Source organism: Strix uralensis, chromosome 2 (assembly GCF_047716275.1).
Source record: "Strix uralensis isolate ZFMK-TIS-50842 chromosome 2, bStrUra1, whole genome shotgun sequence".
Lineage (NCBI taxonomy): Eukaryota > Metazoa > Chordata > Aves > Strigiformes > Strigidae > Strix > Strix uralensis.
In genome coordinates this window covers 110,202,902-110,229,765 of record NC_133973.1, presented here as the reverse complement: position 1 = coordinate 110,229,765, position 26,864 = coordinate 110,202,902, and the positions used below count along the sequence as shown (strand labels likewise).

At 39.1% G+C, this 26,864-nt stretch overlaps 1 protein-coding gene across 2 annotated transcripts in view; it reads right to left on the bottom strand.

Annotated features, from left to right (window-relative positions):
- Positions 1-253: 253 nt before the first annotated feature.
- TRPC4 (transient receptor potential cation channel subfamily C member 4) overlaps positions 254-26,864 on the bottom strand; it is a 162,011-nt gene continuing 135,400 nt past the window's right edge. For both annotated transcript variants that reach the window (XM_074859785.1, XM_074859786.1), the window contains 6 exons: positions 19,084-19,397; positions 17,931-18,126; positions 16,039-16,233; positions 7,263-7,304; positions 5,343-5,432; positions 254-2,867 (listed from right to left, as the gene is read on the bottom strand). In XM_074859785.1, the coding sequence (XP_074715886.1) occupies positions 2,151-2,867; positions 5,343-5,432; positions 7,263-7,304; positions 16,039-16,233; positions 17,931-18,126; positions 19,084-19,397 (1,554 nt within the window). In that variant the 3' untranslated portion in view covers positions 254-2,150. The remainder of the gene's footprint in view (positions 2,868-5,342; positions 5,433-7,262; positions 7,305-16,038; positions 16,234-17,930; positions 18,127-19,083; positions 19,398-26,864) is intronic.

Genomic DNA, 26,864 nt, shown 5'->3' with positions numbered 1-26,864 from the left:
CTTTGGAGCAAGGACTGTTTGTTTTGAATTTGGCTAGTGAAAGGGTAGTAAGCTTAGGACTCCAAGGTGTTACAAACCATGATGAAGAATGAGAAAGTGAAATCAGTGGTTGAGAAGGACTGTAAACAGGGATATAGAGAACTTTGTGGCATGTGACATATTGGTTTTATGTCATTCTTAGCACAAATGTTACAGTAGAAAAAACTCTCTAAAAGAGTTGTCCTAGTAAAAATGATATGAAGGTATTCCACCATTATTATTAATATTTATTTCTTGTTATGCTTTTAATAATTCAGGTGCTTTCCAAACAGAAAAGCTACAGGCCCTGCCCCGAGGAGCTCACAATCTAAAAGTGGACAAGGAGAGAGACGTGAAGGAGATGGGGTCCACAGAGAAGTCAAGACGTCAAGATGGAAATCAACCGTACCTTAGCAATCAAATGTGGTTTGAATGCATTGCTGCAAAGCTATACAAATTATTTTCCAACTACTGCCCATATTTTCCATTCTGGTTCAACTAATTCACTCCTAGGTGCCATGGCATAGATAGATGTGTAGGAAGGAAGCTATCAATATGTGAGCTTAGAGAGAGTAGCACATGTATAAAGTAGAGCTGGAAAACTCACCTAAAACTATAGAGATGAAACAGGTTTGTCTGGATTTTCAAAACTCAGTTCAGTACCAGGATAGTTTAGATCCAGAATGGTATGGCTTTAGGTCAGGTCCTACAAGGTGGGAGTTACATGTGATGGATTCCATCTGGTATGTAAGTGTAGTCTATGCATCTGGAGGTTCCTTAATACAGGCTAATATGAACTACAAAATCTATCATGGCAGGGCTAGGGCAGTTAAGAAAGAAATGACCACACTGATGTGGTATATTCATGTGTTTCCAAGGGAGGAGAAGGATGGTGCTGAGAGTTTGAGGGTGGTCATTCTTAATGTCAGCTGTAAAATTATATTTTTAATAATGTAGGACACCAGTCACTGATTAAAAAGAAACAGACTGTTTAATTTTAAAAATACTGTTTTTGACTAAGACAGTAAGTCACTCATCAGTTATGAAAAATACTATTAGGTTTTCCTTATACATTTAAATGTCTAAGTATTTTTTATAAAACCTCCAATCAGGTTCCCCCAAACTCTGAAATTGTCAAAGAAACTCTCTTAAGGCTTGCCTTTAAAAACTTCTCAACAAATTGCCATATTTTTCCAAGTACTCAGGGGATCATTGTATGTTTGTTTATTCCTGAAGTATCTTTCTCTTAGCAAATACAAGTGTATTGTGAAGGCAAAAGCTAATAAGCAGTTGAATATTAAAGTGCATAGGTTGTCCACATTTGGAAAAATAAATGGTTGAAGAAGCAGTAGCTGTTGTGATTACAGATTTCCGTGGAGTAATCCGTCATGAGTTTTTAGCAAGCCACAGATATTTTACTATAAGAAACATTTTTTTTTTACAGTCTTCAAATCCTGCAAATGCATTTCTAACAATGGTATCAGAGCGGTGATAATCCTCTTGCTGAGAGGGAGAAGCTGTAATTAAATAATCAAATAGACTGATCTTTCATAACTTACAGGTATTCATATTCCTTCAATAAATAAAAGAATATACTTTATCTTTTGATTCTGTATAGCTTTTGAAACAAATCAAGTTTCTAGCAATTTAAATAAATGATTCTAATAGCTTGACATGAATTATGCTGACTGGAGCCACTTATGATAATTATGGTGCCCAGAATCTTTTAAGAACCTACAAAGTTAAATAAAGGCTTACAAGTCTCTTAAGCTACTTTTTATTTGCATAGAAAAATATTTATCATAGGAGTCAACTATCTTATGAGAGAAATTGCATTTGTTGTAATTGAAAAAGATAGCTAAAAAGTTTCTGTGGGTTATTGCAACAGTACAAGAATACAAGATGCTTCCATTTATTAAAAAAATGTAAAACAAATCGTGAAAGCTAAAGCAGGCTACAAAACAGAAGGCCCCCATATTATCTTTCTCTTGACTACTATGTTACAAGATCATGTGCCACAGTTGAGTACTATAAAGTGTAATTCTGCATTTGCTAATATAATTCTTAAAACATTCCCCCCCCCAAGCACTATGCAAAATATATATATTTGTAAATGTTTCCTTCTGTAAGCATCACAACCTTGTTATCACATAATCACCCTGATCAATTGTTTCCTGTTTCCCATCATAGTCAGTGCCAATATCCAACTCCTTGTCCAGCTGGTCCTGTGGTGTGGCTGGTTCTGAATTATGTAACTCCATTTTCTCTGTTTCCGAAGCACAAATACTTCCCTCTTCCTGTGAATCTGAAGAGTCACCGTTATTTTGTGGCTCATCTAACATGCATTTTTCGTCAGGACTTTGGACATTTAATTCACAGTTCATGGTCAGTTCTCCCTCTTCCAGTTCAGCAGTTTTCTCACATTGCTCTTCTGCCTGTTGTCGTGAAACTTCTTCAGAAACAGTGTATATTTTATTTGTACTCTGCTCCACAGAGTTTGTTTTTGATCGTCTGTGAAATAACCCAAAATTTTTTATGTCTGTTACAAAATTCACACGCTTTTGTTTCTCCTTAGTGGACTCTGACACCATCATTGCTGAGCCGTTGCTTACATTATGTGCTTCAGAGGCAATAGTGGCTGATCTTGGGTGAATCATCGTTGTTATGTCAAAAAGACTGAAGGTCTTTTTCTTTCCTTTCTTGGTTCCTTCACTCTCACTATTTTCCTCATTTTCTGATAGAGAGGCAGCATCTTTGTTCATCTTTGCAGTCTGCAAATTAGACAGTTTGCTTCCTTTTAACAAACCCAGGACTTCAAAACGAAAGCTGGAAATATCTTGTTTTAACTCCTAAAAATTAGGAAGAAAGATGAAACATCAGAGCATGAAAGCTAATTTGACTTTTCCTCTTGCAATTTTTTTTAAAAAAAGGACTTATGCTAGGGATCAGTAATGAACCTCACCATCTGAGTGATACCTGACATCTTCAAGGTGCTTTTCAGACTGCCTAATGGGTCTTCCAGGTGAGATAGAAAAATCAGCAATTTTACCAGAGGAAACTTCAGAGGAAATGTGCCTTAGCGTAGACTACTCATAGAAATCACCAACAGTGGCGGAGGAAGGGGAATGGACAACTTGAAGACCTACAGCTAACCTGCTAGACAGTATTATCCCATCATGATAACAGCATTTTGATCACCTCTTAACACCATCCCTTACATATGCACACAGGGACACAAGCACGCACAAGGCATACACATGTGCATGCTTCCCTGTGAGTAGCAGTGCAGGTATGTCTTTGTGCATTTCCACTAAATATTTGGCAGATAGCAGCTAAGTCAGAGCTAATCATTGCAAGCTGCTTTCAGCCAGCAAAACCTCTGTCTCTTAAAGGCCTGTCTCAGGAGAAAGTACCTTGCCTTCAAGAGGTCCCTATTTCTCTTCATCTTCTCTAAAGGGATAATCATAGAATCATAGAATCATTTCTGTTGGAAAAGATCTTTAAGATCATAGAGTCCAACTGTAAATCTAGACCACCACTAAACCATGTCCCTGAGCGCCACATCTATGTGTCTTTTAAATACCTCCAGGGATGTAGACTCAACCACTTCCTGGGGCAGCCTGTTCCAACACTTGGTAACCCTTTCAGTGAAGACATTTTTCCTTATATCCAATCTAAACCTTCCCTGGTGCAACGTGAAGATGTTTCCTCTTGTTCTATCACTTGTTACTTGGGAAAAGAGACTGACACCCACCTCACTACAACCTCCTTTCAGGCAGTTGTAGAGAGTGATAAGGTCTCCCCTCAGCCACCTCTTCTCCAGACTAAACACTAGTTCCCTCAGCTGCTCCTCATAAGACTTGTGCTCTAGACCCTTTACCAGATTCATTTTCCTTCTTTGACATGATCAAGTGCCTCAACGTCTTCCTTGTAGTGAGGGGCCCAAAACTGAACACAGTAATCGAGGTGCGGCCTCACCAGTGCCCAGTACAAGGGGATGATCATCTCCCTAGTCCTGCTGGCCACACTATTTCTGATACAAATCAGGATGCTATAGGCCTTCTTGGCCACCTGGGCACACTGTCAGCTCGTATTCAGCCGGCTGTCAACCAACACCCCCAGGTCCTTTTCCACTGGGCAGCTTTCCAGCCACTCTTCCCCAAGCCTGTAGCATTTCATGAGGTTGTTGTGACCCAAGTGCAGGACCCAGCACTGAGCCTTGTTGAACCTCATACAGTTGGCCTCAGCCCATTGATCCAGCCTGTCCAGATCCCTCTGTAGAACCTCTCTACCCTCCAGCAGATCAACACTCCCACCCAACCTCGTGTCACCTGCAAATTTACTGAGGGTGCACTCGATCCCCTTGTTCAGATCATTAATAACGATATTAAACAGAACTGACTCCAACACTGAGCCCTGGGGGACACCTCTTGTGACCGGCTGCCAACTGGATTTAACTTCATTCACCACCACTCTTTGGGCCCAGCCATCCAGCCAGTTTTTTACCCATTGAAGAGGATGCTCATCCAAGCCATGAGTGCAGTTTCGCCAGGAGAACGTTGTGGAAAATGTTGTCAAAGGCTTTACTAAAGTCCAGGTAGACAACATCTACAGCCTTTCACTGATCCACTGAGGGGGTCACCTTGTCATAGAAGATCAGGTTAGTCAAGCAGGACCTGCCTTTCATAAATCCATGCTGACTGGGCCTGATCACCTGGTTGTCCTGTACGTGCCATGTGATGGCACTAGAGATGAACTGAATGAAGCAATAATGAAGCAAGTAGCTCAGGCTCTGGCTGTATCTTCTGCACGTGTAAACTGAGGCAGATGAATATAATTTTGAATGTTTGGAGTTTGAGGTGTGAATAGTGTCAAAAATGTTTGATGCTAGAACTGCACAGCGATGGATATTTTGATATATGTATGTGATATATGGCCCTGTTCGCTTCATCTGTGTCAAAGGACTTTAATATTTGACTACTTCTTTAAGTTTTTTGTCTTTTAAGTCATATAAAATTGTATTTCCTACAGCACTGAAACTATTTGCACCTTGCTTTAGCAGATGTTGTTACACATGCTTAGTCCCACTTTGGTGTCCACTTACATGGACACAATTCAAACTAGCTGATCAAATCAATTACTGCTGCAGCTAAAGAAAGACTTGTTGGAGTCCATGTACAATACTATCTCTGTGTGGTCCAAGAGGACACAGACACTGCTCTAGGAAGCAAGTTATATGCTACCTGAACAACTGAAGAGTGTGAGAAATATGCTTCACAGTCTTACAGTATCTTACACCTATAAACATATAAATAAACACATACCTTAAAATTTTCTTCTGTCAGTCCTTCCTCAGTTTTGGCATCTCTTATCATTGCTGCAACATATCTCTTAACCAGATTTCTCATAACTTCCTAAAAATATAAAATACTGTGTTAGCTTTCTTGGTATTAGTTACTAAACCTACACTCACTGGGCCTGATTGGACCTCTTCGTGCTTTAGGAACATGACAAAAAAAGTACACACCTTAGATCTGGTTGAAAATTTGTTCTGCTTTTCAACGTAAAGTGCTAATATCAATTATCCTGAGAACGGCTGTATTGGATTTGACCAAAGATGTGTGTCATTCCAGTCACATGCAGTCTGACAATGAGTGGTTGCTGATCCCTCATGAGGAGTGTAAGTCTTGTGCAGTTGTATAATGTTATTTCCAGCTATACTCTCCCAACCCTCCTGTGATGTGGGATTCAGAGACTTTCTGAATCAGAAAAGATAGCTCTAAGTTTAATGGGCTGTGACAAGTTTTCCTATGTATTTTGAACTCACGTAAACTTTCAGCATCCACAAATGTTCTGCCAATGAATTCCACAGTATAGCTGGACTAAGATTCCATTTGGGATTTTGTTTATTTTTAACCTGCTCTCTGATAGTTTCCATTGTTGCCTTCTACTTCTAAGAATCCTAAAATTATTTAGGTTGGAAGACATGCTTGGAGCTGTCTGATCCAGCTCATGGCCATGTCTAGTCAAGTGCTGAATATGTCCAAGGGTGAAGATGCTGCAGCCTCCCTAAGCAACTTTTTCTAATTCTTTACTACCCTCACTGCGACGATTATTTTCCTTACAGAATTTCCCTTCTTGCAACTTGTGTCCATTGACTCCCGTTCTTTTGCTGTGCACCTCCAAGAAAAATCTGGCTCCTTCTTCTCTCTAACCACCCACTATGTTATTTAAGACAGCAATTAGATCCCCCTTAAACTCCTCCAGGATGAAATCCAAGCTTCTCCTTTTATGTCAGCCCTCTAACCATCTTGGTGGCCCTTTTCTGGATTCCTTCCAGTTTGTTAACATCTGTTGTGTAGTGGGGGGCCCAAAACAGGACACACTGCTCCAGATACAGTCTTACAAGTGTGGGCTGGAGAAGAATAATCACTTCCCTCAAAGTGCTGCCTACAGCCTTACTAATGCAGTGTGGTACGTGTCTGATATTCAGTTTGTGGATAGATGGTAAACAGCTGCTCTGTGTTCACCTTCCACATGATTTTATAGATCCCTGTTGTACTTCCCACAGCTGTCTCTTTTTTCAGGTTGGAAAAGTCCTAGTTTACCTAGCTATTTCCCATATGGAATCCATTCATTACCAAACCTACAAGTGTACACCCACATCTTGCTTAACTTCCAGCCCTTTTAACACAAGAAAAATTGAAAATAAATCTGAAAATTACTCCTTGTGCTACAATAATCTCAAATAATCAGAGGCTGAAGCAGGAAGAATGAAGAAGAAGAAGAGCTTACAGGGGATCTAGGCAGAAGGGTTATTAAGGGACAGGAAGCTGTCTATGGGGGACCAGAGCTGGAGAGATGGACAGCAGGTTCTGATGGAGCATGTCAGTGAGCTGCACATATGAACCTGATGGATACCACCAGGGAGGTGGGACTCCATGTTTGCTTTTTTAAAGGCAATCCATGTTAGAGTGGGCAAAATACTGGTTAGTATATTATTGCTCTAGGAAATATGCTTTTGCACCCCAAAAGTAGACAACCCTACTTCTCAAATGCTGCTGTTTAAACACCAAAAAATACTATGCTCATTTTCTGAGGATGAAATAAGTATGCATTTTGTGTTTTATTTTCTTTTCTTTTTTCTTCTGCTTTATTTTGAAATTCTTCCTTTTTTTGCCTCGTGAAGACCTTTTGGAGGCATAGAAAAACAATTGCCCAAAAAAATTAACATGGGTCTGTACCTGGTATTGATGATGTCTTCTCAGATTGTCAGCTGCACGCCTCTGAAAAAAAAGAAAAGAAAAGAACAAAAACCATGAATCCCTGTCTGGTAGTAAAACACTTGCAGCATAGCAAAACAGCAGGTCTGTGCAATATGTGGTATCTAGCAAGCTGAGAGAGATGGTTCAAAGTCTATTGAAAAATGGCGGTGTTGGAGCAAAGCCTGTCGTTAGCTTTACAGAAGGAAGAATGTTGTTCTTGGGAAGGCAAAGTGGATTTTCTACATTTTTGTCAATGTGCTGCTATTCCAGCATTGGTATGGATGTGATGGGGCAGTCAGGTCTCTGCTTTCAGAGCCCCAGAGTCACTGATCTGAGATAGAAGGGTAACAGTGTGATCATGTCACTCACTTGCAAAGATTAAAGTGTATTTTAATTAGTTGAGAAAAGCTTGACATAAGCATGGTGTTAGCAACACACTTGTTATGGCTCCTAATGTTTCATTTAAGATGGAGATAACCAAAACCAAAACCTAAAGAGAAAATTTCCTGCTTAGTTCCCTGTTATAAACACTTGGCTATAGAGAGGAGTATGGAAGAGAGAAACTTGCAATGCTGAGTTTGGTGTTGATAAGGAGGGAGGGTAAGAGGGATAGTAAGTCTGATAGTAAGTCTGAAAAGGAACACCAAAATGATGTGTGCTACAATGAAAGCATGGTACAAGCTTCAAGCAAGTATTGCATTAGATTATACTGCCATATCTAAGGGCTGTCCAGAAGAAGATGGGGAAAAAAAAGTCCCGAATTAATTAGTCCTTGAATTACTGTCATCCTCAATAGCATACTGAGTCACATCTCCCTATTCTCTACTTTAATTATCCCTCACTGGTTAAAGAAAGACTTACAATTTTAACTTGGGTTCTTATATCTACTGATGGTGAGAAAAGAAGGTATCTGACCACTGACTGTATTCTACAAAATAGAATACTTGTCGCATCTTAAAACAGGGTAAAAGGACATCCAAGACACTTGTTAAAATTGACCTCAGTTGCATAATGAGGTAGGCACAGTAAGCTATTTTGTCATCTTCCTTTACTTGAAACTGATTGGTAATTTATGATTAACAATTTCCCTGTACTAGGAATCAGTTTACACTTCAGGGTTGATTTCTTGTTTGTAATTAATTTAGGGATACAGTAGCTGTGTGGTTGCGCTTGGCAAAAGTTAACAGAAAGGGGAAGATCATCATTTCCTAATCACTCTGAACAGCCACTGTGGGGTATCATAAGATACATAAGCATCTTGTCTTCAGTATTTTTCCAGATCGTGTTTCTGTATCGACACCTCATCCGAAGAGAAGATGGAAATTCTTTTTGCTTAAGGGTGGAGGGATGGGTGAGCCTGCCCAGCGCCGGGGCTGGAGGGGGCAGGGCAGCCATGGGGAGGCCGATACCCTCCCACCACCTGCCTTTAGCTGTTTTTTAGAAAAAAAAAAAAAATTTTTTCACAGTTGACCACATGATGGAGATGTTTCATTCCTGCTGAGAGAGCACTAAGGGAGTCTGTGGCTAAGAGAGCTCTCAACGACAGATCTGACTCACCGGTAAGGAGAAAAACACTTCAAGGTGTCATTGAAATGCACTTCAGGTAAAGCTAATAACTTCTATAAATAAAACAAATGCTGATTCTTGTCTCACAGAATACTTTCTGCAGTTGCTGTCTCTTTTGCTTTATTTTACAGTGAAATGTGAAATAAATGTATGGGTTTAACTCTGTACCCATAACAAGAAATAGCTACATGAGGTTTATCCTTTTTTTTTGCAATCAGTTCTGAAACGCCCAGAAACAGAGGCTGTGGCTTTTCCACTCAATGCACTGTCAACAAGCGCAATTTGGGATGACTATGTAAACAAATTTACTTGTGTAGTAACGTGTCCAAAAATGTTCTACTGTACTTAACAGCTGTTTTCAACTCATACCACTGAGAAGCTGAAAGAGAATACATTTTAATGGTGTGTTTTCATACACAAACACATGCATACTACACAGGGAATTATGCATACACATAACCTATCAAAGTTATTACCCCCATCAGTTCTCTCTCTCTGTTTAAATGTTCAGATTCAGTCTCCAGTTCATAATCACTTTTTGATTCCTTCTGAAAGCAGAATAAATCTTTGCTTAAACGCATCTGAAAATCAAGCTGTTCACTATAAAAAAAATGGCATTAACACTCATATTGTCCTTATTTAGTTCTCAGCCTGGTCATAGTCTCATTTGTGGTTCAAAATTTCTTTCAAGTAACCATTGTGCTATGTGCATGAAGAAGTGTTGAAAACTATAGCTGACTAAAAATAGCAACAGGGGGAGAACCACTCTTCTGATGACAATGTTGTATGAGGTCATGAAATTGATGGGGATACTTTTATCCCTTTCCAAAGGGGACACTAATATCCTTTAGGAAGCTTTTAATAGTAGTTCTACTAGTAGTGACAATTATTTTGGTCTTCCTGATTATGCCATTCCTAGTAAATTGCATGGTTTGAAAGAAAAATCTCTTTAACAGTCAATAATTTGTTAATGTTAAATTACTTCTTTTGAAGTGTTTTATCAAAATTATAACTTTTACAAAGCAGGAATTCAAATTTAATGTCTGCATTTGACCTCAAACTGCTGAGTGATAAAGGTCCAGAGAATGTGAGGATTGTCTGAAGTCATGGTATATATTCCTCATCTTGAATAGAAGCATCCCATAAAAAGGGTAAGAACTTGACAAAGAGGTTTCCCCATGAAAGAGGTTTCCTTGGCTATACAACAAACACTTCACACTACTGATTTCCATTCCAGGTGGAAGGTGTTATTTCTTCACTCAACTTTCAATAACACACATTACAGAGAAAATAGAAAATATGTATATTGACTTAGGAGTTGCATCATTTTGCACTTGGAGAACAAAGAACAGGAGAAGGGGAAAGAAGATTTTCTATTACAAGTTATAATAATTATCCTGTAGGTTGCTTGGAAAAATGGCATAAAAATCTGGACAGCTACAAAACAGATAACTGTTTATCTAAACATCAGATGCACAAAAAAAAGTTAATTACTAAAGATATCCCTGACAATCCTTTCCATTTTCTCCTCTGAAATACTTGAAATTATAGGTAAGAACTTTTTGGCAACTGATCAGACATGAAGTGAAATGTAATTTGAGGAAAATAGTCCAATTTATACCAGTGGGACTGGGGTTTATTTTCTTACATCTCTTCTTTTTTTTAAAATAGCAATGGATTTCAGATGGCCAACAGGAGTCGCCTTGAGACACCCACAGGCCTTGGGCAGTCAGGAAAACTTCAGCCTAATCAATAGAATTACATTACTAATCTGGTTTTTGCAAAGACGAGCCGGCAAAGTTAACAGAACCGAGATATATATATATATATAAATATATAAAAAGAGCACCACACACCTTTATTTCAGGGTTTTAAGTGTAGGAGATACTTTGTGATATTAGCTAAAGAGAATGCTGCACACCCAGGATATGTCAAAATGACAGAAAATAAAAATGTGCTGAAATATGAAAGGTAGAAGATCTCTGTCTAATTAATAGCAGAGCTGAAGTACTAGTAAATCACATGTAAGCACCCTGGCCTTCCTTCATCTGTAGCTGTGGCTAGAGAATCTGCCACCAGCATGCATGGGCAGTGTGTTGCTTTGGAGAAAAAACCTTGAAAAAGTTCCCCTTGACTCCACCATCCACAGCTTCAGCTGTCCCAGTAAAACAAAGGATGGCAGAACCACAGAACTAACATCCAAGGAGATGCAAATGAATCAGCTCTCTTCAGAGGCACTTCACTTCCCTGCAGACCCTGTTCTTTCCCATGATAGCTTTGTTATAAGCAGCACTGTAGATAGTCCTCCCAAGCAATCAAGCCATACTTACTTCTGCTGACATTTTTCTTCTTCATATGAGTCAGATAAATCCATTCACTAGGATGTCTGTGGCAAACTATCCTGACCCTGAATGAGTTCTGCCTGCATATAATGAACTTGCAACTGTACACTTATATATATTTCTACAGTGGATTGTTGGTGACACATTTAGTACATCCTTGATTCATTCCTAGCTCATGATTCCTGGCTTTTTAGTACTAAGTTTTCTTATGCAGATACCATGCCTAAGCCTTGAAAAATGCTGGCTTTAACAAGCCAACTCCATTCTGTCTATCATCTGTTTTGTATCCTCCAGCACTGACTCAGCCTTTGGATGCACACTATTGCTTTTTCTACTGGAAAACACCATAGTACGTCACTACTGATTAGAGCTTCCTACTAGAAAAGTTAGCATTTAGAGGTTTCAGAACAAAATGTTTTGAAATCTGAGTTCTGTCTTGCAGACAGCATGGCATCCATACATCCATATAGCCAATGTAAGAAAATGAGCCTGAAACTGAGTCCATAGTGTTTTTTTCCCCAGTACTGGTCATAGGAAAGGAGTCTGAGTTCATAATGCAGGACTCAGTGAAAAGAAGTCAGTCTGAACAAAGCTTATCTTGTAGCTCTGAGGCCACAGTTATTACAAGGGAGATTCCAGTGAGCTGGAGTCAGAGCGCTGTCATCTGAGATTCCTGAACAAAAGGCAGAGAAAAACTCTTCATTTCCCTTTGGTTGAAAGGGCATAGAGGTTCTAAATTTAATTTGTGATGCAGTTTGTTGGGACAATTGAAAAAGTTTGGGAACCCAAGGTTGAGCTGTGGGTGACATAAGTAAGTTTTTCAAAACCAGAAAGCAGTGCATTCCCCCAGGACAAACTGTGAGATCACCATGATGTGCACATTCATTCTCTGATGACTTAACTTCTTGGGGAAAATCCAGTTAACAGCATCTGGTTTACTACATCTACCCAAATTCTGTGTAGACCTGACTGCTGAAGTGAATAGTGGCTTTCACACTCTGATGGGTATGGACAGATTTTCCTAATGTGGAAATCAGAGTGCAGAGTGCATACCCACACCTTATCCCATTTTTGGAGCCTGGGCACATAACTGTTCCAAATTCAGATAGCCTTTATGGGGCTTCTGTTATAGCTGAGAAGCTAGCTGAAGAACTTTGTAGATTTATGAGATGCCCAGATGTGTGGACTGAATCTGCCTGGTCAGTCACAGCCACTCATGTTTTCCAGGCAGCTAGAAGTCCTGTTGGCTGGTGAGCCCTCTGCTTCAGAGGAGTTTCAGCTATACTTGCAGCTAAGCACCTATTCTGCAGTGGAAACTAGCAATGGACATGGCCCTATTCTTTCACAGACTTTGGGATTTCCACTTTCTCTCATCAAACAATTTTTTAAAAATTTTCTTTACAGAAATTAACCAAAAATGTTCTATATCTCTCCCTCACCTATGTCCTCCACTCTCAAACAGTTCAGTAATTAGTGGTTCACGTTCAAATCATAAGGAAGCCAGGTTCAGCAGCTCCTTCTCTTCTGTTCTCCCAAGAGAGCGCTTCCCCACCCCCCGCACCCCCCCCCCAGGATCTTAATGATTTTGAGAGGGAGATCTCTCCTGTCAGATCTGCTCTGCTTGGGGTAAATAATTAAATATCCACTGGAGAACAGAAGTGAACCTGGGTCTCCCTTTAGCCCAAGCTATTTGCTTTACTTGGCACCTGCTCCTTCTCTCTCCAAACAGACATTCCCTCCTGAACCTGAAAAGTCTTTCTCAACAAAAGCTTATTTGAAACTGGTATATATTAATTAAAAAGTTTGGGGTTTAAGGATTTGTCACAAACTGTTCATAAACAAGAAACTGTTTGTAAGAGGATGTCTCAAACAACTCCAGTGGGATGCCCTGTGGGGGGGAAGTGGAGCGAGCCCTGCAGAGGTGGGACGATGGGCTGTTTCTCTCCCCCTCCCTCCTGTTGTTGCCTAGAGACAGAACTTGCCTAACTGTGCAGGTACAAGCCAGAGAAAATGTGAACCTTCTGGAACAACCTATTGTGCATGTGTAAGAAAGACTATATAAAGGCAATACCCCATGTGTGTCTTTGTTGACCCACCACCTACAGACCAAGCTGGCTACTCTGTGACAACGCAGGATCCAAGGGTGGTGATTTTCTGTTTTCCTATCCGTTCCTCCTCTCTTTTCTCTTTACTCTTTCTGCTCTGTCTCTATTCATGTGTATAAGTTTTGTAGGAGTTGAATTGAGATGGTTGATCATTGAGGGGTCTCATCGCCAAAGTGCCTTTATTTGTTCTCCAGATGGTGATCAGTTGATCATTGCCAAATTGTCTCCATTCACTCACTAAAGTGGTCAGTTAATAAACTCACAAGCACAATTGTTCCTCTGAGTCATTATGGTGACTCTGCCGCCCTGCAGCTCTGCCGAGCAGAGACTGGCTCTTCCACTGCATGCAGGCTCTTGGGGAATTCAAAAGATTCAACCCCCATCCCCCATAACCCACCGCGTGGGATGAGACAGGATTTTGTATTTTTTTGATTTAAAAAAAAGAAAATTCCATTTGGAAAGATTCTCAACCAGCTCTGTGTTTAGACTCTCTGCCCTTTGACCTTTTGCTGCACCAGTTTTCCAAACCCAAGTTGCTAATTTCTAGAAGTTGGTATTTATGTACCCCAGCAGGAGGTAGCTGCAGGAACCCCCTTCCTCACCATGCCATTCAGCACAGGACTAAGAGCACTCTGTCTCTTTATTATTCCACAGAGCTAGGAATGAGTTTACTCCCAGAGCTGCAGTTCAGAAAAGTCTGACAGAAAATATTGTACTGAAGGTTTTGCTAGGATATATAAGGGTGTTCTGGATCTGTCTCAGTCAAACAGGGATATTGTGTTAACCAAGCCTAGATCCTCAGCTGCTATATACTGGCATCACTCCATTAATTTTAATATCACTCTATCAGTTTACACTAGCTAATCATCTCTACCAAATGTTTAACAAATGCCTAGAAGCATTGCCCACTCCCCCACACAGACAATTACATCACTCTCTAGATTTTCTCTTTCTAAGAAAATCTCAGTCTTTCCTCCCATTGGTCTCTGCATTTACTTCTTTCCCTTGCTAGGTTACACAGTGATGTTTTATTTTTGAATTTCTTCACCATTCATGCTCGTTCATGTCTTTTATTTTTATTTCTATCTGAATCACTGTTTGTCTATCTTCACTGCTTTTCTAATATTAATTTTAATGGGATTTTTTCAATGTTTCTTTCGTGTCTTCTATTACTGGTTTGTTTCAATGTCATCCTCATGCTTATAAGATTCTTTTTCTGGCTGTTTCTTTCCTGTCTACAAGTATGACAGCTAAGTGAAGCATATTTTGCTTTCACAATGTAGATACTGGCCAACAAGATTAGGATATTGCAATAAGCCTGATTAGAAGCTTTTCACAAAGAGGACAAAATCCATTCATCAGTTGAGGAACTGTGAATTAGTTTTATATGTCACTCTTCCTCTTTACTGTATATCTGTACAGTCGTGTGAACTTGTTCCTCCAAGTATATCTGGCGATTAAATTGAATGCCAGGATATGACAGGAGAATATGTAGGAAAAGCCTAACTTTATTACTCACTTCTCAAGATACTGGGAAGAAATATAAAGAGAAGGTTGACAGAGTAATGGTCCAGCAAAGAATTGTATCGTATCCCCTGGCTTCTTCTAAATGAATTGAAGTTTTGCTACCAGGGTCAACAGCACGAGGACTATAACAATTTCTTCTTCTCCTTACCCACACATGACACTATCATACTCTCACTTAATGACTTGCTATCTGAGTTCCTAACAGACTTGAAAACATTTATATTCATCAAATCCCTATGGTAGGGAAAGTGCCGTTATCCACATTCTATCCACAATAGTTTTCTTTATGTTGGAGTTGACTAAATACAGTCTAGCTACTGAGGTACTGACTCGCTCACTGAGGGAAATGCAGAAAACATTAACTAGAGAGATTTAGTTGTTGGTGGGTTAGGTTATTGCCTGGATATTTCCTCTGAAAATATGTAACAACTGTGCTGCTGGCTGAGGTATCTCAACTGGATAAATCTAGGAGGTACAAATTCAAATCTGCTATACCCACTGCAGCTACCAGAGAAAGTCCATGGCTGAGATATTACACAGGCATCTGCTGAATCCAGGTGCAGGATTATTCTTGCTCCCCTTGTGTGTTTTTTCCCCTCTTTTTTTTTTCCTAGAAATTTCACTGCTAATCAGCACTATTAGAATAAAGTACCAATGTGATTCTGAAATAATCGTACCTGTAAATTCAAATGAACCATTCCAAGTAAATGCTGGATTTCAAAATGTTTTCTTAAATGGGAGCAGCTTTTGGTAAGAATACTTTTATGGTAAACCCATTTCATTACATGTAGAGAGAGAGACAGACAGACAGACACAGAATATCCCATGATGAATACTTTATACACAAGTCTATGGTTCATGATACGTCAATGATACTTGAACTGTGACATTTGAACTAGAGACCATCAACCACACCTTTGGGATTGGTAGACAAGTATACACATTTGATCTCTCATACTTGGTTTGCTTTTAATCTTTTTTGCATTATCTGTAGATGAGGCACAGTCATGGTTCATATTGTCACTGCACAGGAATATGATGATGATTTCTCTTCAAATACATTGAAATGAATGCAAAAAATAAACATTCTTTGCTAGAATTATTCTCTAACTCATATGCACATTATTTGACAGTTTGGATGCTCTGTAAGGCTGAGAAAGACTCATCTAGATAGCAAAAAGCAGGACTACAGGCAGAGTAAAACACAGGACTTACTCCTATCGTTCCAAAACTTTCAGGCTTTCTTCTAATTTTTTTCTTGCAAAGGTGTCTCCATAACCATTTGATCAGATACCACAGAGACTTTGGGCTTGGTATGACATTAAAAGGAGTGGGCAGAGTTCCTCCTTCTTCAAAGTAACTCATCCAGAGTTTTGTTCGAGCAAACTTCCACTCAATGTCTGCATGATCCTGCGCACAAGAAACACAGCACCAGCACAGATCTTGCTGTAATTAAGGAGATGAAACAAACATCTACAAAAATCTGTAAACCTAAAACTAGAACAACCCTGAAATACTAATGAATTTTCTTGTTAAATTACTAGCATATTCTTTTGACAGAAGGTCTTTAACACAAAGCAAAGGTAAGCTGCTTTACTTCAGTAAAGAGATATTAGATATGTACAGTATATACCCACTTTCAACCTTTCTTTCCTTGCTACAGGCTTTTAAATAATTAAAAGTCTCTCAAACAACAAAGGATAATTACAAGCAGAAAAATGCAACATTTCTGGAAGAGATGTTTTGTTATAATAGCAGCTCATTATTCCACATAAATCACTTTAATTACTCTGCTGTGTAGCAGCTTCAACAAGTCTGTAAGTCTCATGCACTCTCTTAGTAATTGCCAGCCCCAGAAATTCACAAATAGATTATCCAACAAATCATGAGGCTACTTAAAACTGTTGAGTCAAGTATCTTTTTTTCCTCCTACTTCAGAAATATATTTGGAATAGGTTGGGGGGTGGGGCAGTATTTTTATTTTAAATTTTATTTCTTTTGGCTTCTATATAATATTGTATAAATTTGAAAAGTTTGAAACAAATCAAAACTAAAGTCCATGGAAATATTGCTAAATCCTAGCACCTGAACAAGAAGTTTAAATTACTAAGATTTGAACAACAAATATAGTAGCCAAGAACTTAAACTACAGGTCTAGCCTTCAATGTTTAGTCAGTAAATATTAAAATATTTAGCCAGATATACAGTAATTGAACCAGTAATTTAGAAGTTGTAGTAGGAAAAGTATTCTACATTCAGTCTGAGTTTTGATGAATGCTAGTATATTGTGTTATTGTGTATCAGACTTTGCCAACTAGCATTACATAAACACATGTAGTCAGTATTTCTTTTGTGGAAAAACTTGTAATTTCCAGATTAGCAAAAATGCACAATTTAAAATCTTAAGACTGTGAAGCTTTCTTTTATTTGTTTGCTTTCTGCATGATCATCTTTGAATTATCACATGATGAATCTGTTTATTTTCATTAGTCTTCTTCATAGGCAGCTGAGAAATAAAAATAAGCCAATAGCTCTGATAAGGATAAAGACAGTTTTCACCAAAGGAGAAAAAAGGACACTGCTGAATAAGAAGTCATGACCTTTTGCTTGAATTGCTAATGGGTCCAAAATTGTCCATGAAACATGAGCATCCAATTTCTATTAACTGTATATTCATGCTATATAAAAATCCAAAAATAACAGCCTTTGAAAGGTTAATAAATATAATGTATTAAAAATAAATCAGAGATAGAACAATCTTTGGCAGAGTCTCTTTCTTAGGAGAGGTCCTGCACAATGCAGCTTGGGCATGACTGTAGCCCATCTCACTTGCCAGAAGCTTCAGGACACCCTTCTCAACCTACGAGCTGTCTTCTGCAGCAGGGCCACCTCTTCCCCATCCAGAGTTGTGGGGAAATTCCCTTCTGCCCAATCCAGCTGGGGTCTGGTTTCTGTGTCCTTCCAGAACAGTGCAAAAGAATTAGAACAAGTCAGGGAATTTGTCCCAATATCCTGTCTGTAAAAAAGATTTATTGCCAGAAAAATGGGATGTAGGAACAGAGAGAAGGTATATATTATGAATGATCTAAGGATAAGGAGCAACTTACAGCAATAAGTTGGTAAGAATTATTCATCATGGCTATTAGCATGTTGAGTAGAACAACCAGAGAGATTACATTATAGGTACCAAACATTGTGGCCCCAACAAATTCAGTAAATTCATGCCTTGCTTTCACATTGGTCACATAGAGATTGATGAGTCCAAATATAGACCAGAATAATGACTGCAGTGTTTCAAATAATCTGAAAAACAAAACCCGAAAGGAATAGCTGTATAATAACAATTCATGTACTTTTCAGATTGTTGTTTCCTAAACACACAAAAGTCCTTGACTTGACTGAGATGAATGATACTTATCACAATATAGGCAACATGGAATATCTTTCTGGGGAAACAATGGCTTGATGTTTCAAATTTGAGCCTCTAGATATACAATACTGAATCTATAAATAGCCTATGAGTAAAAGGCTGATTGTGTTCAAACTTCTGAGGGATAAAGTTTTAGAGATCTTATTGTGGACATCTGCCTTTGAAGTATTTCGATCCTTTGCCTTGACTGTAGAGGGTAGAATAAGGATCCAAAAGTAACTCAATGATTGTGTTTCACCAAGATGTTAAGACAATTATGGTATCCTCACACCTTCTTAGTGTTGTCAGTTTATGCAATTTCTGGTTTGTGTTGAGAGCCATTGAGATAAAAGGAGCTGGATAATTAGAAAGACATTATTATCATTAGCATATGTTTTGTTTTGCAAAGAATGGAGACATTAAAAAGACAAACATGTTGCTCTCAACTGAAACGTGCTTTTGTAACTAAATTTTATGATACTGCCTTAGAGAAGTTTCGGACAATAGCTAGGAAGCTAAATAACAATAACCAACTTTAAAAAAATCCTCTACAACTAGGTAGCTTGACATAATTTCACTTTTGTACAACGTTCAGCTACACTACAGCATCATAAGCATGGGCTGAATTGTACAGACTTCATTATGGTATGCGATGAACATTATTACAGAGTGATGTAATGTTAATATTATTTTTTTTAATTACAGTAACTTTACATGTGTTTGTCAGGACACCACTGTAATACCAATAGAAAACAGACAGCCTCTTTCCTGTAAACAACATCTAAGTGATTAAAATATTGGGGGCGGGGGGGGGGGGGGGACACACGGACAGAAATAGATCAGCCACTTACGTTGAAAATGCATTATTCTGCTTTTCACATCGTATTCCTTTGCAGTTGCCAGATTCATTTGTCTCATAGTAGAAGTACAGCTGGTTCAATCCATTTGCAAAAGCTAGCAGCACAAGGCAGTATATGAAGAGAAACTTCAAAATGTCCAGCAACATTCTTCCTAGAGATATCTGAAGAGGTCCCAGGTGAGAATTTGCAGTGAATAATGAGATCAAGCGTAGGGAGCTAAAGATGTTTGCGATTGCAAACAGGGCTTCAGCCACCAGGGTTGGATGCCACATGTCCCAGCTCTCCCGTGGAACTGACCCACTATACTGAAAACAAGCAGAAGGGAAGAAATTACTCCTCTATTTTTATCAACAAATGAGTGTGTCAGTTTCTTTATAAGCTGTTCAATTAATTTGCAGATAGCACAATAAAACTAAACATCTTTTGGAAAGCAACATGTCTTCAGGAGAGTTTTTTATTTTAGCAAAACAAAAAATGGGCAGTACCCATGTTCTTGTCCTTCATTTTTATCTGCAGGATGGTCTATGCTTTCTAAGTTTTTGCCTGTGTTTTGCATTTGGTTATAATTTTCACAGTAGCAAAAGCAAGTCTAACAATTCTGACTGAGAGTAAAAGGAACAGTTTTTGTACACCTGGGTTTTTAGAATTACAGAAACTTTCAGCTGTAAAATCAGGTAAATTATTTCTTTGGAAAACAGGGGAGATATGACAATGATGGACAGAAACCTGCAGGAACTTTGGCAAGTTGAAAGACAACATTTAATAAAGGAATAAGTATATTGCTTAATCACTAACACTGGACCAATGATGAAAAAGCTGTTTATTAATGAACCATGGTAAACTTTTTGTGTGTCTCCTTCTCAAAGAGTCTGATCCCTGGAACTGTGACTCTTTACTATTCCAGTTCTGCCAAAAAATTTCTTGAAGATGAAAGATGTTACTTTGAACTGAGGCTTAACTACTGTGGCAGACTCATTATTATTTATTTCGTCTCACTAATCTATTTTACAGAACGTATCAGAGGACAGAATTATGCTATGAAGCACTCCAAAATAATGGGCTAATATAATATGAAGCAGGTTTCAAAGAGGGTCTATAGTGTGGTCCATATTTACCTACTCTATGCCACCCAGATGCATCCTTCAGAGTTGCTGAGCATGCACTCAGTAGTAAGGAAAAGGACTCTTCTATGTCACTGGGGCCACACGAAACAACAGAGCCAGGTATCACAACTTTTCCACCCACACTCACCCTCCAAAGAAGGTGACTGCTCTCAAATGGTTTGAGACCACCTCAAATATCTGAACACACATAAGTCTATGGGACCTGACAAGATGCATCCCAGAGTCCTAAGGGAATTGGCTGATGTATTTGCCAAGCTACTCTCCATGATATTTGAAAAGTCATGGCAGTCAAGTGAAGTCCCTGGTGACAGGAAAAAGGGACACATTGCACCTATTTTCAAAAAGGTTAGAAAGGAGGACCCTGGGAACTCCTGACCTATCTGCCTCACCTCTGTGCCTGGGAAGATCATGGAACAGATCTTCCTAGAACCTATGCTAAGGCACATGGAGGACAGGTAGGTGATGAGGGACAGCCAGCATCCCTTCACCAAGGGCAAGTCTTGCCTGACTAATCTAGTGGCCTTCTATGAAGCAGTGACTACATCACTGGACAAGGGAAGAGCTACTGATATCATCTATCTGTACTTTGGTAAAGCCTTTGACACGGTCCCCCACAACATCCTTCTCTCTAAATTGGAGAGATATGGATTTGATGGGTGGACTGTTTGGTGGATAAGGAATTGGTTGGATGGGTGTATCCAGAGAGTAGTGGTCAAAAGCTCAACGTCCAGATGGAGATCAGTGATGAGTGGTGTTCCTCGGGGGTCCATACTGGGACCAGTACTGTTTAATATCATAGAATCATTGAGTCATAGAATCACAAAATGGTTTGGTTTGGAAGGGACCTTAAAGATCATCTAGTTCCAACCCCCCTGCCATGGGCAGGGACACCTTCCACTAGACCAGGTTGCTCAAAGCCCCATCCAGCCTTGCCTCGAACACTTCTAGGGAGGGGACATCCACAACGTCTCTGGGAAACCTGTTCCACTGTCTCACCACCCTCACAGGAAAGAAATTTTTCTTTATATCTAATCTGAATTTTCCCTATTTCAGTTTAAAACCATGACACCTTGTCCTATCACTACACTCTCTGATGAAGAGTCCTTCCCCATCTTTCCTGTAGGCTCCCTTTAAGTACTGGAAGGCTGCTATAAGCTTTCCCTGAAGCCTTCTCTGCTCTAGGCTGAACAACCCCAACTCTCTCAGCCTGTCCTCATATGGGAGGTGCTCCAGCCCCTGATCATCTTTGTGGCCTCCTCTGAACCTGTTCTTCACCAGTGACAGACAATGGGATCAAGTGCACCCTCAGCAAATCTGCAGATGACACCAAGCTGAGTGGTGTGGTTGACATGCCTGAGGGATGGGATGCCATTCAGAGGAACCTGGACAAGCTGGAGAAATTGATCTGGTTGAAGATGTCCCTGCTCATGGCAGGGGAGTTGGACTAGATGACCTTTAAAGGTCCCTTACAACCCAAACCATTCTATGATTCTATGAATCACATTGTGGATGGGAACTGGGCACTGTTTTGGACAGTGCTAATTGGCACAGGACCCCACCAGGCCAGAGTTGCTCTAACTGACTGGTAGTGTAGATGAGACATTCTTACTGCCTGACAGCAATCCCTGGCACAGTTTTATTTAGTCATATATAAGCAGCCATAGCGTCCAACAGTCTTGTGAATTTGGGGATGAGAACTGCAAAACTGGCGGATAGTAGTCTATTGAAGAGTTAAGAATTACTCAGCTTTACATTTCAGCCACCAGTGATATTTTTCACTACAGAGTAGGGAAATAAATCCAGACCTGCTGGATTCATAGGTCAGTACTCTCTTCACTAGACTATCCTCTCCCTAATGATCATGCTGTAAAATCAAGTCTTACTGCATTTGACATTGTAGCTCCATGACAGATGCTATCCTGCCTCACCCACTATTGTTCTCAGTCCAATTCTGATTGATTCAAGATCAGTGATGAAGTAACAGGCAGTAGAAAACAGAACTGAGTTACCAGAGACATCAGCTAAGAGATAAAAGCAAGAAGAAAATGAAAAAAAAATTTTCAATGTTTATTGAGATGAGAGGTGAGAACTCCTCAGCCTGTTTTCTATAATGTCTTTCTTTGAATAATATTATACAGTATATTACTGTGAATTCTGATGGTTTACAACCATGGTATGTGAAAACTTGCATCTATTAAATAGCCAGGAACAACTGTCAGTACAAGCAAAGATTAGGTGCTGAACAGTGCAACAGATGCTCAGATTAGGGAAAAATACACAAGGTGTGCTGGGGGAATAAGGTAAATTATATTAATGAAAAAAATTAAAGAAGATATTTGAAACTAGGAAGACATGGAGTTTTTGGCAAAGAATCAAAAGCATCCAACTGCAGACATATATTAGGTGAAGGCAAGTAATGGCAGATTCCAAGGAAATTCAATGGGGTGGCGGGGGCGGGGGGGGGGGGGTGGAGAAAAAGAATCTAAGGAAATACCCTTCTGAGAAAAACATGGAACTACAGAACACTGAATACTACGATATAGTAAGACAGCAAGGATCAAGTTAAGCCAATCAGGTGTGGACAGCCACATCTGTGCTCTCTCACCTGGTTTTACAATCAGTAAAGAAAAATGGGCATTTCTAGAGTAGCAGGAAAGCAGATATCCCAAACAGGTTAGATGAGTTGCTCTTTAGCTTCCTCTGTTTCTCCTCATTGATTATTGGGGTAGGGGAGAAGGTATCTTATGGTTGTAGTCTGACAGATGTATCCAATGTCATGTTTTCTAGATGAGATCAGGTTAAGGAGAAAGGTGAGAAGGACGGACTTTATCTGTGATGTTCCGGGTTGAGACACAGAATGGTGTGTTAAAACAGTCAGAAAAGATCAAATGTCCTCTTATTTCTAAAAGGGAAATCAAAAGCACAACTGTGTTATTTCAGCTTAACTGACTCTGCCTTTGTTGGGCCCTAGTGCTTCCTGCATGTGTGGATGCAATGAAAAAAGTTTCAGGGTTGTAAGCAGAAAGTGAGGGCTGTTACTTTAGTTTTGAAGAGACAGGATTTAATAGACTGGAAATACTTGGCTGAAAAATAGTGAGAAAGGTGAAGGCCTGAGAAGTAAGTTTGGAAATGATCTGTGAAATATACTAGCTGAAAGAAGACAGCAAATAATATAAAGAAAATAATAAGAGAGTTTTGACAACAAAGCCCTATTGATTCCACTAACCATAGGATGCTGAATTCTAGAAATATCAAAGAAGAACCATGAAAACAAAGAAGCTCACATGTGAAAAGGAAAAGAAAGCAAAGGAGCCAGAATCACTAGGCATATTAAAACCAGAAACAGTGAAAATACGAAAAAAAAGAAAAACTGTATTTCAGGACTAAACAATCCAAAACATTCAGAATGGAAGTATTTGTTCTCTCACTCATGCTTGTTCTTCTATTCTATATAGAATAAATAAATGATTGTTGTCCTAGGAAATGGAAAATGGTAAGAGCAAATATAGCAACAATGACCTTGTAAATCATGATGTTGATACTGTGCAGTCTGTCTTTTATTATTTTGTGACCCTGTTGAGTTTCCGTCCCCACTTCAAATGCAAACACAACCTTTTGACATGTAACAAAGTGAACCATCACTTAATGTGATTAAATTATACCTATCATTGGCTTGTTGGTTGAAGGAAATGTACATGGCACATCAATGGAAACTTAAGAAGAGCGGAAAACAAACTAAGCAGCAAATACATGATGATTGTGCAATGTCACCCAGAGAATACAAGATAATAATGATCCTTACTCAAAGAAATTCAAATGCAAATCTAGTATCAGATTTGTGAGAAAGAAGCTGAGCGATCACTGTTTTCCCATGAAAACAAGTCATGAACGGTAGATCTCATGAAAGCACCAAGAGAGATCAAATGGAAATGTAGATCGGGCTACCTGAATGTTTAATGGGCTGTTGGACCTTGGTCAGATGTGACCCCCTTGTTTCTGATAGCAAAACGAAAGGTTAAATAATATCCATTTCAGGAAATGTAATTTAAATCCTTTCCTGAAAGGCCATATGCAAATGTGAACTCTTCCCATTTTAAAATGTATGCCCCAATCTTTGCATTCATTATGCTGAATTTCTGAGCAGCAGTAGGAAGAGGGAAGGGGAATGACCTAGCAAAGAGCTTTAAAACAGCAATTATATTGACGGATTGAGTCCATAATTTTGGGGGGAGGGCGGGGGGTTAATACTCCTATGTCAATGGACATCTGGTCTGTGAATCTGGTGAAACATCAATCAAAACCATTTTACAATGCAAACATATAAGGTGTCAGCTTCTGCTGAACTGGTGGCAGAAGAGAAATATAATATTTACTACTGAACAAATTAGATCTGACACAGTGATCACTAAGACAGTAAATATTGAGACAAATAATGTATTTTTAGTTAATTTTCAGAGTTCTTGCCTTGAATAGGAACCTGTTTCCCTACTAGCTTTTCATGTCAGTGGCTGAGACACATAACCAGTAATATGAACTTCATGCAATTTCTTGCAGAATTGGAAGCAAGCAGCACTAGGTCCAATGCTCAGGTTTAACAAATATTTAAGATAAAGCAAGCAGGGTCTGCACCTAAGCTGGCACTGCACCTAACTTTATGCATCAGTACAAAATAAATTATCTTCCAAAAGCATAAAACCCCCCATTTTTCTTAGAGTACAATGATTTCTATTTATATTTATAACCCTCCATCAAAACAGATGTGTTGCTTAAAAACTGTCATCTTGTAGTCTCATAAAACATGTGAAAATGCACTATTTATAACGACATTATTTATCGGGGAGAAAGCATTTTCAGTGGATACACTGGATAATTTCAAAAGGCCTCACATGTTGATATACAATCAGAGACAAAAAACATAGCCCTTTGAAAAATATGACATGTACTCATTTATTTGAATACCAGCAATGAAACAGATAACTTTGAGTTATCTTAGCAATTCTCTCATCCTGAAATTACACTCTTTGGTGTATTTTACACTATCCCATCATCTGCTTAACTACTGTGTCAGTCAGAGAGCCTCAAATGGGCAATAAACACTACATTTTTCTCTGGGAACATTTATCACACAGGAGAGTACTACAAGGGCACTCTCATAATTTTATTCAAGGGAGTTGATTAAAATGTTTTCTTAGGTGGCTTAAGCTGATTCACAGAAGGTAGAATACATCTAAGAACTGGGCTTATATATTTGATTCAATAAATATGAAAAGTTGTATTTTAGAAAAACCTATCTTGCAAGGTTTAGGAAATGAAAATAAGACCTTTATGTCAAAACGTACTGGTTACATTTGGCATTCTCCCAATCTCATCTGGCATAGAGGTGGGGAACTCTGTTGTAAGTATTTGAAGGAAATGTGGCTGGGTATTAAATTACACTTGTATTACTCTGTTCATTATATGATCATGTGTTTGAATTGACTACCACAACTGAGTCTCTTTTAAGGAATAAAAAGGTATTTGGGTGCAATGTTGCACATGCAGTAAAAAATGAATAGCTGCAGAACCAAAGATAGTGCTTTATGCACTGTGTTGATTATGATTGTCATGCAAGCACCAATTTGGAGAGTAATGGATGCACATTATCCCAGATACTGTCACCCTGGAATCTGATTACCATAAGCAAAAGTTGTCTGGGAGATGAAAGGATTGTAACATCTTCTAATTAATATTATGCTGAAGTGCGTAACTGGCCGTCTCCAATGCTTTGGAGACATACATTTTCAATGAACTGGTTGCTTTGTTACATGGGACAGTGAAACGGCTATTTATTTTCCAGTCACTTTATGGTAAGGCATCCTTGTGTCTAAAAAGGCATTTCATCAGTTTTAAATGACAGCTCTCCTCACACATTTGAGCATCTTGCTCTTTTAAGCAACATCTCCAAATCTCTTTGAGTGAGAAGACTTCCAAAGGTTTGCAGCCAGAGAGCCAGCACGCCAGAAACCTTTTGAAACAGGAGGAGGCTAGTGTGTCAACGGATCACAGGTCTTTGCTCACCCCTGCCTGATCAGCTGACATGTGAACCCTTATGAATAGACACAAGATGATATAAATTAGAGGTTCCTATGTTCCTCTATACTTATGGCAGGGCTGCAGCATGAACAGCTGCTGTTTGAGGACAGGGAGCTGTAACCAGCTACTTGATGGCTCTCTCCTCTTCTTTACCCAGCCAAAAGGATCTTGGCAGAGAAGAGACTCTCCTTTCATGCATACAGGGTAGCTGGTGACAGGGAACTTGAAAAAGCTGAATTACAATGCTGATCACAGTGACCAGTAAAAATGGGCTTGTTATCTTTACTTGGATGTGATAACAGGCATGACAGATGCTAAGAAATGGTTTCATTTCCTTTCAGATGTGGTTTCCTTGCACTTGAGACCATTTTTTGATTAAAATATTTCATTTAATGAGGAATTTCTATCATATTATGGATTCATGTTGAATACACACAAAATGCAACATGTTCCACGGCTTTAGAAAGAAGGGCTGTTTTGCTGGAAGACACTTCAGTGGGAATATAAAACTATTCATAAAATGTCCATGAAAAGGATGAGAAAATGAACATACCCAGCCTCAAGTGACCATTTTAT